This window comes from Caretta caretta, chromosome 14 (assembly GCF_965140235.1).
Source record: "Caretta caretta isolate rCarCar2 chromosome 14, rCarCar1.hap1, whole genome shotgun sequence".
NCBI classification, from domain to species: Eukaryota; Metazoa; Chordata; order Testudines; family Cheloniidae; genus Caretta; species Caretta caretta.
Genome location: NC_134219.1, coordinates 22486821 through 22499146, shown reverse-complemented (window position 1 = coordinate 22499146; position 12326 = coordinate 22486821). Strand labels below are relative to the sequence as shown.

General features: G+C 49.4%; 1 protein-coding gene across 12 annotated transcripts in view; it reads right to left on the bottom strand.

The window, feature by feature from the left end:
* Positions 1 to 12326, bottom strand: part of ARHGAP44 (Rho GTPase activating protein 44) — a 157566-nt gene that overhangs the window by 53031 nt on the left and 92209 nt on the right. For 11 of the 12 annotated variants that reach the window (XM_048817564.2, XM_048817562.2, XM_048817558.2 and 8 more), the window contains exons 2-5: positions 10032 to 10071; positions 3088 to 3192; positions 1937 to 2013; positions 985 to 1096 (exon numbers count right to left, since the gene is read on the bottom strand). In XM_048817564.2, coding sequence (XP_048673521.1) covers positions 985 to 1096; positions 1937 to 2013; positions 3088 to 3192; positions 10032 to 10071 — 334 coding nt within the window. The remainder of the gene's footprint in view (positions 1 to 984; positions 1097 to 1936; positions 2014 to 3087; positions 3193 to 10031; positions 10072 to 12326) is intronic. The other variant, XM_075119359.1, reaches the window with a different exon arrangement.

Here is a 12326-nt window from a genome sequence, read left to right as displayed (position 1 = left end):
CAGCCTGCCAGTCATGGTGAGACTGGCATGCTCACGGGAGGCTCTGCCACTGGGGTCTGCCCCCACTCGGAAAAGTGAGACAATGAAATCAGAGTAAAACAGGTTCCCAGTTCTATGCTCTATTCACCATTCATTTGTTGGAATGGCTCTTTGGGATGCAGAACCCTTGCAAGAAGAACTGCGCAGATGCACTGTAGAATCAGGGGCATTTTGCACGCGTCTGTCTGCCTGGCTTGCCGGAGATGTAAAGCCACAGTAGCAGCCGCATTTCACTGAGCAGCCCAGGCTCCCTGGCAGAGCACAGGGGAGCACTTGCAAAAATGCCCTGAATTAACAATTACAAAAAAGGCAAGTTGAAGGCCCCCGTCCCTCACCCCCATAACCGTGACCTAAGGCTGCCTAGAACAGCACAAGTGCCTTTGCAGACCAGGAAGGCGAGATGGGCAGTGTCAGCACACAGAGATCCAGCACAAAGACTTGTTGTTCCAGGCCTGATCTGTAATTCATTCCATGCATGGGATGCCTATTGAAGCCACCAAGAGTTCTGTATATGCTAGGCTCTTAGGATCGGGCTGCAAGGTAGAGATAGGGAGCCTAGATCCCTCATCAAAAAGCCCTTTGGAGAATGTGTACCACTAGCTGGGAACCCCAGCCTAGGACACAAGGAAGAATCCTAATGAGCGGCAGTGAAAAAAAGCGAACAGAATGTTGGGAATCATTAGGAAAGGGATAGATAATAAGACAGAAAATATGGTATTGCCTCTATATAAATCCACAGTATGCCCACATCTTGAATACTGAGGGCAGATGTAGTCACCCCATCTCAAAAAAGCATGTGGAACCCCACCCTGAAAGGCACCGCTGAAGGGGAGTGACTCCATTCAGCAGAGCTCATCACCGCTGCTCCATGCACCGGCCAGAGGGGTCGGTGTCGCACACCTTGCCAGCCCTGCTGCTGGCTCTCAGCGCCTCGATCCCCCTTACCTCAGCTAGCACAAACAGAGGCTCGATCACATCCCGTTCTACTTCCAGCTCGAAATGGATGAGCTCCTGGGCTAGTTTATCCTCCGCCTCGCCGCATAGTTTGAGCATCTTCCTGCAGAAGGGAAGAGATGGGAGAGACACGGCGTGAAAACCCAACTCCAGTGCCCCCCCACCCCATGTGCACTCACACGAGCTGTGCAACTGAGACATTAAGAAATGCAACTTGGCGGCTTGTGCACCACAGGGATGGGACTGGACGCAAGGGCGCTCGCTGACATTTTCTGCGTGAATGCACTGGCCTGCAGACAAAGGCATGGCAGGATGAGAGCGAGGCCTTGTGCCACACGCCTCAGCCAGCTCTGGGGCAGGGGGTGAAGGGCAGCAATACCCAATAGGGGTGTCATTCATGGTCTTCAGTGTAGATGGTTAAGGGTCACCCGACAGGCATCCCTGGGGGTTGAGGGAGTGGAGGACACCCTGTGTGACTGGGGGTAGAAAGACAGGACAGGAGGCAGCATCCCTTCTAGGAAGGTTGTAGAGACACCCAAGGGTGTACCATGACCTGTCAGGGGGTGGGTCAGCAGGGTGGGAGCAGGAAGAGCCATGGCCTGCAGGTTTCTGGGACTCTAGTCTCCCTCTGCAGGTATGGTTGCCCCTTCGAAGCCTGCTGGAGGGGAGAAGAGCCTAGCCAGAGGCTGTCCCCCTCTGCCCCACCCCCACATCAAGGGGGGGCAGTGGGACTGGACAGGGAGTGAGCAGAAACAGCCCATGAGGGCGCTGCTCGCCTGCCGCTCATCAACCCCCGCACTGCAGCCAGGAGAAGCCTGGGGAGCCAGCCTGCTTTGCTAGCATTTCATACCCACTTTGCAAGGCTGTCAGCCATGAGGCAAGTAGCCAGGAAGGGGAGAGCCTGGAGCATGCAGTGGACCACAGTCTACTTAGAGCTTCTTACCCCAGTAGAGAGTCGTCCCCTAAAATGGCGGAGCCTTCCGTTAAGCACTGGGCCAGTGTCGTCAAAGGTAACTTTTTCTGCAAAGGAAGCATGCTGGGCATGAATGACTGTCCAACGGAGAGCAGGATTCTCACATGGCCTGCAATCTGAGATTCAATTCTAATGCCACCTCCGGGTGGGCAGGGAGGGGCTGGGCTACAGAGACCAGGACTAGTTTGGGGGGTGCGTGCCCATTCCTGGTGCAAGGGTCTCTCAGCTCCCTGCCTTGGCCTGGCTGGTTAGCAGGCCAGTGAGGAGCCCACACAGCCTGAAGGCTGCAGGACAAGACAACTGCTCGCATCTTAAACGGTGCAGCAAAGACGTATGAAAGAACCAGCCCCCAGCCAACGCCCCCATGACCCCGGCACCCTGGGGATGTGTGAGCTGGGACCGAGCACTGAGGTTCATGGTCCAGGCCCATCCCAACCACCCAGCCCTACGGGGAGCACTAATGCTGCCGATGCATTACCCAACAGGCTCTGGTTTAGTACCTAAATCTGACCTCCGACCCCATGCTCTGCAGGGACGTGGCTGCCCATGGTCACACAGCTGCCATGGGAGGGAAGCGCCCCCCACAGGAAGGCGAGAGAGCTGCAGGCAAAGCTCCCCAGCCCTCATCCTGCCCCAAACACACACAGGTTTGGCAGAGAGCAGGCAATGGAGGAGAATAGGCTAGTCCCGGTGACGTTTGACAGGAGGAAGCTCTGCTGATGGCATTTCACTTCTGCTTCACTCAGCATTCTCCCTCCCACTCTCTCTGGCCTGCGTCCCTGATGCCGGTGGAGAAAAAGCAAAGATGAAGTCAGTCTGCAATCACACAGCAGAGAGTGGCAGCTTGACATGCAGGCAGAGCTCGGCAGGGATTCACACCCAGCTGAATGATTTAATACACACACACCCTATGGGCCAGATACATTCCAACGCATGCTGTGCGACCCCTCTCCCCACAGCCAACTTAAGGTCATAGAAATATATGGAGGATTGATTCATTTACACATGCATTAAAAAGACTTTTCAGTTTTCTACAGACTCCCTCTAGAGCCTGAGCCCTGACACATCCCGTGCTTAACATCTGGCTGCTTACAGCCCAAATTCTTAACTCAGCCACTTACTGAGCGCTTGTCAGCATCCACGCCTTGCTGCCCCTGCAGACAGGCTGTCAGTTTCTTGTGAGTGCTGTGGGAGACCTGCTTCACCAACTCCAACCGCTTCTCCACCTGCAGATGGACGGACACAGTTGGCCGCACATCAAAGCAACAGCTGCCAGCGCACCAGCTGTGAAAAACAATCCGAGGACAGCTGTCCCTTCCCCACCTGTCTCTCGTCCCACAGACAGAACGTTGCCCCTTGAAGCCCGCCGCCGTGACCCTGAGCACAGCTCCCCACTTCAAAGAAAGAGACTGCGCTAGACCTTATGAAGTCGTATGTCCCGTTGTTCCTTACGAGACACATGGTGCAGCATCGGTGCCATAACGTGCACCGAGAGCAGCTTTTGCGGGGGTTTTGTGCAAGGAAATTGTAAGCAGGATTGAGAATTGGGCTCACTGCTGCTGCTCCTGGTTACACATTTACTTCCTAAGGGGGTATTTATTGATGCACAGTCATTCGCAGACTGTATTGTTCAGTTCATTCACACAAATTAATGCAACCTTTTAATAATATAGGAAATAAGTGTTCAGGGATAAGACAGAACATTCCATGTAATTTACATCGGACATTTATATAGTATTTTAATCCTAATGGATCCCAAAACACTGCTACAGGCTGTACAGAGAGGGATCACTTAGCACTCATGGAAATGCAGCCACCTCTGGAGTAGAGCCCAGCACCTGTGTAACACCACACAATCCCTATTGTATCATTTAGGACAGGAGAGGGAAGTTTAGATAATCAGAATGTAGTTTCCCAAAACAGAATTTGGCCATGACATGAGGAATCCGTTACTGTTTGGGCTCTTAATAAAGGGTGATTAACCTTTGGAACAAACTGTCAAGGAAAGTGATGGACTCTTCAGCTCCTGGAGTCTTCACATCCAGAGTGGATGCTCTGGTCAGACACAAGTTTTTGGACTCTTAGCCTTGTGCTATCCAGGAGGCCAGACTCGATGGTTTAATGGTCCCTCAAAATCTATGAATCTAAATGACCACAAGAGGTGACAACCTCTATACTACGCCTCATCCAGAAGATGGCGTGACTGCCCAGATTCCGGAACAGCTGAGATGAGAGAGGCAGAGGAGAGACCATGGTGACAGAACTATGTAGAGAGATCAGGTAAAAGACTGGGAGACGTTGCCAGTGCTTACTCTCTGCTCTTCTATTCCATTCCACAACAACACCTCTATCATCTCACTTGTGTGTGAATTTCCACACAGGTTTGTATTTGAAGCAGATACTGTTGGAAGGGGGGCAATGGGAGCAAACACCTGACAAACAACACATTCACTTTAAATATTTCTCTGATCCAAAAAGCTATGCCTCCTAGAAAGGAAGGGAACCCCAACAAACTAAAGGCAGTCCCAGAGAATTTGAATCGCATCCCTGGGTCCCCCATTAGCAACTCCAGGGCAGCATTTGCTATCTAGCTCAGATCCAGATAGGGCTCCTGTTACCACAGAAACAAGGCCCTTCACTTTCAGTTTGCATTTGGTTTCAAATTTCCCAGAAATGTATCAGTGTTTATTATGAAATTTAAAAAAAAACAGGTTAAAATCAGTGCAAAAAATTAACTTCACAGTTTTCTGGGTAAATATTGGGGTTGATACAGAGAGAGAGAAGAGAAAAGAGTATAAAAGAGAGAAAAGTCAGTGTATTGAAAGTAAAAGCAATTTAATGCTGTGGTTTATTTAGTAACATGTACATTAACAGTACATACAAACACGCACACTCATGCCTCTGTGTGTGTGTCTTCCACTACACTGCCTTAGTTTAATAGACAGCCTCACATTTGCACACAGACTAACTTATTATTAACATGAACATCTGCCTACTAAAAACAATGAGGAGTCCAGTGGAAGCTTAAAGACTAACAGATTTATTTGGGCATAAACTTTCGTGGGTAAAAAAACCCCCAAGCCCAAATAAATCTGTTAGTTTTTAAGGTGCCACCGGACTCCTCGTTGATTTTGTGGATACAGACTAACACGGTGACCCCTCCGATATCTGCCTAATGTAATACATGGGGTTACAGCTTGTGCTCTTTGTTCCCCAGGAGAGGCAGGTGAGGCTATGGAGCTTTCTGTTTCTCCCAATATCTTGCTGGGGAGCAGCTGAGAGTCAAGCTGAAGACTGGCATGTGAGGCCCCGGCTCCGACACACTGAAAACGTTATCTGAACACTCAGCAAGGTAATTTACTAAATATAAGTAAACAAGAACTTTTGAAAACTGAAGTTTGGTGGCTCTGGGAAAATGTGAAGTGGGGCAGAACGATCAAAATCTCGGAAAACAACATGGAAAAAGTAACTTTCTTCATCTCTTGGGCATTAGGGAAAGTGCTGCAACTCCAGAGACACCAGCAGGCCTACGGGATTTAAAGGAAAGAGTTCAATTTGAGCATCTGGGTGGAAGCAGAGGGTTGGGAGGATAGTTTGAGGATAGACTGCTCTACATAAGCCCATGGATCATCACTCTACAAACTCTTCATGGAAAATGCATTGCTGTGCAGCTATCGTAACCTTCATCCCGGCTCAATACAGAGATGGGGTCCTGGTTGGGGATGGTGCATGTGTGTTGGAAGGGAGGTTCCAGATATTATATTCAGGAGGTAGGTACGGTGCACATAAGTGCATGTTGGAAGGGAGGTACTAGATATTACATTAAGGAAGAAAGTGGATGCACTGTTCCTCATTCTCTCTTGGGATAGTCACCTAAGAAGAAAATTAGATCTTTGGATAAACTGGAATGGAGGCTTTCATTATTTTCTCTGCAAAATTGCATGCCACTCTTGAAAGGTACAAAAATCCCCACCCCCTACCCTATTGAGGCCAAACTCTGCTCTCACCAGTGCCAGCATAAAGCCAGTTAACACCACAGACGTCTATGGACTTAATCCAACTTTATATTGGTGTAACTGAGAACAGAATTTGGTCTTTAAATGTCAGATTAGCCTGCAAGATTCCCAAAGATCTAACAGCCTCCAAAGAGGATCTGGACTCTGCCAAGAATTTCTCTATTTCTGGTTGTGATGAGAAACAATGTGCATGTGAAGCACGTTCATCTAGCATCCAGCTCCCTCTTCAGGTCTAGGAGTCCCTGCATGAACTTCAGTGTGACCTGGATCAGGGCCCTAGAGTCAATGTGAACTGGATGTATTGACACTGGCTGATGGTTGTAGGATGAGAGAGCTTCAGCTTTCTATGAGTAAAACGGGGCCGTGTTCCATGGGCTGTATCTGCTGGCTGTAAACAGCTGCCTCCCCTCTCAGCAAACCTGAGGAACTGTTTACAATGAGAAGGGAGAACCATTTCCCTTTGCTCATAGCTCTCCCTTTTGGTTTGGATTTGGTTCTAGGTGGCACAGGGAAGGCACACGGACTAAAATATAGAATTGGTCTAGTGGTTAGAGCACTAGCCTAGAACTTGGGTTCAATGCCTGGCTCTGCCACTGACTTCCTGCGTGACGTTGGGCAAGTCACTTAACCTGTCTGCGCCTCAGTTTCCCCATCTGAAAAATACGTAGAACAACACTTCCTGGAATCCACCTCATAGACAGGTTCTGAGGCATGGAAAGATATTCTAAAAGTGCTTTGAGAGCCTGTGATAAATGTGGGAATTTTGGTAATATTTTTATGATTCCTGTGCATGCCTCATTTTACCAGTGGGCTTTGTATTGCTGTGCACTGAGCGTAAAGGGAAGGGACAAGGTGTGGGACTCACACAGCTGCCTGGCTGGAAACCAGAGTCATTAACACATGGAGTAAAGGCTACACAAGTGCATGGAGGATCCAGAAGAGACAATGGAGACCCCAGTGGCCAGGACATTCACACCTTGTGACTAACATCTGAGAAAAAGGAGCTTCCCCACATCCTCCCACCTTCCCTGCAGGGAAGTGGAGCAAAGGCGCCTAGCTGGAGAACAAGGGGAAAGGAGCGAGATGGCTAGCTCATCTCTCAGAGGGTATGGCTACACAGCACTTAAACACCCAGTGGGGCTGTAAAACTGCGGTATAGACATTCAGATTCAGGCTGGAGTCCAGGCTCTGGGATCCTCCCCCATCATGTGGTTCCAGAGTTCAGGGTACAGCCTGAGCCCAAATGTCTACACTGCAATTTTACAGCCTCAGAACTGACCCAGGCTGGCCCGGGGGGCGGTGTTAATTGCTATGCAGACATACCCAGAGACATGGGACTCTTACCTGGGACAAAGAAAGGAGGGGAGATGGTTCCTACAGCAGCATGGCTATAACTAGCGTGGACTGTGCCCTAACCTTTGCTGGTCTGTGCTAACCAAAGAACTCCCAGATTCTCTGACCCGGAGACTAATCTCTACCTTGTTTTGAAAAGACTGCCTGGTGTCAGTGCAAATACCCCCTGAGAGCACTGCACTCCGACGAGATAAAGAACAAGGTCTGGTCTACACTAGAGCCCTGTATCGGTATAAATACAGCGCTCACGGGTGTGAAAAATCCACCCCCCTGTGTGACATAGTTATACCAGCCTAACCCCTGTGTAGACAGCGCTGTGTCTCCCGTTGACATAGCTATGGCCTCTCAGGGCGGGGGATTAACTACGCCGACGGGAGAGCTCTCTCCCATCGGCTTAGAGCGTTTCCATTAAAGTGCTACAGCAGCACAGCTGCACCGATCCAGCATTTTAAGTGTAGACGTGCCCCAAGCCTCCCACAGGAGTGTGGCCTGGCTGGACTCGCTGCAGGGAGCCATGGATACTGTCTGACAGGGAAGGCTGGCACCCGAAGACCCAGTTTTGGAGTGGTCCTGCCCTGTGGAACTGTGTGGCTCCTGGGGTCTGGCACACTAACAGGGTCACGCCCAAGGGACTGGCTCCGGACTGGGGCAGAGACCGGATCCTGTGGATCCGCGACAGATCCTAAAAGGAAATGGGCTATAAAAGGGTAAAGCATGTTGGATTTCTCCAAACCACTTGGAAACACTCCCAGGCAAAGGCCTCGGTTACTCCTTTAAGCTGACTCAGTCACATGCGTCTCCTGAGCAAAGAATGCCACGCACACAGCAGTGAATTTTGCAGGAAAGTTTCATGCCATAGATTTTTCCTTCACACGACTCAGCAGAGGACGGAACTGTTGACATGCACAGGGCGCTCGGACCATTGTTAAGCAATAGTCCCAAATGACACAGGTCAGTGCACCCGTGTACTAAGGGGCACACACGTTCTCTCACTTCCACCTTGCACTTTCCTACTTCTTCATCACCTGAAAAACTGAGATGGCTTGTGTGTGTAGCGATGTGATTAGAAGAGGAAGTGATGGCATCTCCAGGAACACTTGGAAAAACACTTTTAACCGTTTCTAAAGAAATTCCTGTGTAGACATTATCTGTTTCTTTTCCCTTTAACAACAGGAACATGTCTGTAGAAGTGGCATCATTGTTTCTCAAGAGTTTGACTTCTTCCTTGTGGAGATGTTTCTTGTCAGACAAAAGAGATTGGTGTATGAACACGGTACAAATGCTCAGAGAAGATTAGATAGATGCAATATAAAAGCCAGGGAATTTACTCCTGTGTTTGTAAACTCTTTGGGCCAGGAATCATCTCTTTTAGGTTTGTACAGCACCTAGCACAATGGGATTCCAACCTATGATGTGGGAGCCTCTCCGCCCCCCCCTCCCACACTACTGTAACATGAAAAGTAAACCGAATGACATGCTGCAAGCAGTAATATTGCTGTTGACACAAAAATAAAGCCTCAAGTTTCAGTGTGGTCTAAAGTTACCTCTGCTGGAATCCTCTCAAACCATCCCCATCCCGTAGCCACACTTCTGTGAGCCAGGCATACGCTTGCATACTCGTCGTCAATAGCCCAGTTAGTAGCACTGTCACTTTCATCAAGGCACATCCCATTGCAATGCGTTAGGATAGGTTTTATTCCCTCTGCTCTCATTAACCAGTCTTCAACAACAACCCACATACACAGAATGTGGAAGTGTGCAGAATGCACATCGAACAAAATTCTCCCAATGCAGGGAGTGGGGCTGGCATTTTATATTACTCTATTAACAGCACGTGAACAGCAGAGACATCTTATCGAGCCTTATGACCCCAGCATCAGTGCTAATGCCATGCAAGATGCTAGGTGGGATTTCCAAAAGTGCTCAAGCGTTGGCTTAACTTGGTTTCTATGCAAGTCAACAGCACCATTGACTCAAGTGGGAGCAGAGTTAGGTCAGCGGCGAACGCCTCTGAAAACTCTATTTCCTTTTAGAATGTGAAACGAAAATCCACATCACCAAACTGAGCGAAGCCCGCGAACCCACAACAGAACAACATGCAGCTGATTCAACCCGGTTTGTGCATAAAGGCAACAAATACAGCTGCAAACAGGGCAGGCAGGATTGGTTACTGTCATCTTGAAAAAAGTAAAGGAGGACTTGTGGCACCTTAGAGACTAACAAATTTATCTGAGCATAAGCTTTCTTGAGCTACAGCTCACTTCATCGGATGCTTCATCTTGAAGCTGACCTTTGAAGCAGTCCTTGATCTGATTGTACATGACCTGACTCCAACCTTGAGAGCAAATGCTTTGTGCCCGTATAGGGAGACGAATGAGCAGTCTTCCAACCAGCGTGCATTGCAGAGAGATGCGCTTTACTCCAGCAGAGCTCCCCCTACAATCAGCTATGGAATGGGGAGTAAAATGAGCCCTCCCGCTTGCTAGTGATGGGTTTGTCCCAGAGAGACTATATAACCAGTACAAGGTCACACCTTAAATCTATTCAAGCTGTGGACTTAAATCCAGGCCTCCCAAGTCCTAGGCTAGTGCCCTAACCACCAGACAAGCCTGCCTCTCTGCGGGGGGGAAATCTAGACCTCCTTAAGCAGGTCTCAGACTGTGGTCGCCAGCTGTCAGGAAAGAGAGTCAATTTACCTGCAAGAGATCTTCACTCAGGACTTCTGTTTTTTCAGCTCTACAAGGGGGAAAAAAAGTGTTAGTTGCGATGCAGACAAAAAAAAAAAATTAAAAAAAAAAATTGATAACTAGCTACAAACCCAGGTGGCATCCCACCCAGAGACATCCACATGATGCATGCAGGGGTCAGGCTTTGGAGAGCACCCGGACACATGTGGAGCTGCCCTGTAACGATTTATGAATACCGTGAATTGGCCTGGTTATTGGGCTGTTCACTGTATATTGGGTTAAATCAACAAGGCTGTTGGGAAAAGAAGCAATGGGAAACAAGAGATTAAGATAAGCCACCCCACAGTAAAGTAGGATATGTCCGAACTGCCGTCATTCCATACAACCCGCCTCAGAAAAATCCTCCGTATCTTTTGGCCCAGAACAATCTCAACCCAAGATCTATTGACACAATGCAGCCAAGAGGATCTGAGCACCATCCTTGCCACGAGGCACTGGAGATGGAATAGCCACGTGCTTCGGATGGAAACTGATTTAATCAGCAGAGTAGCAATAAGATGGACACCTGAAGGCAAGCGAAAACAAGGCCGCCCGAAAACAACATGGAGGAGAGCTGTGGAAGCCGAGCTGAAAAACCTGGGGCACAGCTGGGGAACCACTGAAAGACTTTCCAGAAACAGACAGGAGTGGAGGAGCTTCGTCGCTGCCCTAAACGCCAGAGGTGTAATGGGAACATGATGATGACCCCACAGTAAACACCTGAGGGCTGTTACAGGACAATGGCAGAGCCACTGGCTCTGAGGGCTCTGTCTTGACCTTCTGGACCAGTTTGGACAAGCAGGGCCAAAGCCTAGGAACTGACCAGGAGAAGGGATCTCTGACTGGACAAAACAAGGCTCTCTTTCCATGGAGGGTAGCTGTTGGAGAGCATTTTGGGAAAGAGTGACACAGGCACCTCCTATGGGGTCTGAAGCGGCTGGACCTGCGGGGATGGGAGGTGTATAGGTAAGAGAAACATGCATGGTGACTGCTTATTGTTTTAAGATCTTTGTCTCTAAATGCTCTATCAACACTGTGGTTCATGCAGGCTGTCCAGTCACTGTACTGACCATGGTCACAGACTCCTGAAGGGAAGGGCTGCACGTGCCTGAATGCAGGCAGACCCGCTGGGTAAGCCTGGCTGATTCACAGGGTCTGGTAGCCCAGGGTCTGGTCTGAGGGTGGGAGATTCGCATGATTCCAGCCCAGAAGACAGAAAGGCCTGACATCTGAGGACGTGCACTGAGATACCAGAGGGTGACAGAGGAGCAGCTCACCCGATAACCATGACAAGTGCTACCCTGGAAACCACAGCTGAATCCCGTGTTTGGTGGGACACCCTAAGCAATGCAGCAGAGTAGCCAGCTGTGCTGTATAGAACAAGCCACTGATCCCTACCTGGGGAAATCCAGCCTGCTACCTACTGTGTGCAACAGTCCCAGTAACCCAGATTTATCACTTTTGCTTCCTTGTCTCCTGGGCCCCCCAAGAGGCTGCGGGCTGTATTTCTGCTGCACCGGAGTCCGACTAAGGCGAGTGATATCTGCACGTCTTTTTAGGGGAGGAAATGGGAAACACTTGAACACAACACTCCAACCTCCCTTTCTTTACAGGCTGAGCTAAAACACAGCTCCGAACACACCAAAGAGCTTGAAGGAACTCTTGATGGGCCCATTCTGAGGTCACAGAATGGAGCCGAGCTGTCTTGGGAAGAATGATTCTGACTCATGGAGGCAGCAAAGCAGCTAGCTTGATCTCCAGAGTGTCATTGGCTCAGGCTAGAGGAAAGTGCCAAGCCCAGAGATACCTGATATTACCTTGACACTGTAAAGCTCCTTTCATGGGAGAACGTCAAAGCCCTTTTAAAACCATTGATGATTAAGCCCCCTGGCAAGATAAAGTATTTCCCCATTTTGCAGATGGGGAAACTGAGGCACAGAGACTCATCCAAGGTCCCAAAGCAAGTTAGTTGCATAGCACAAGCTGGGTTGTGCCAGCATTATTCCCTTGCCCCTCAAAACAGCTCTTCCAAAACACCCACCTCCGTGCACTAATAGAGAAGGGTTGGCGGATATTCCCCTGCATGCTGATAAATACCAGGACTGCTGGAATTTATCTTCTACATTTGCTCAGAATCTGCATTCCCTTGGCCTACAGCACAGTTCTGTAAAAAACAAACGTGGTAAACCACAGCGGTGTGTGGTTCCTCGCTCAAACCTGCATAGGGAGCGCCCGGGAACCATGGCAGGGAAGAAGAATGCAGAA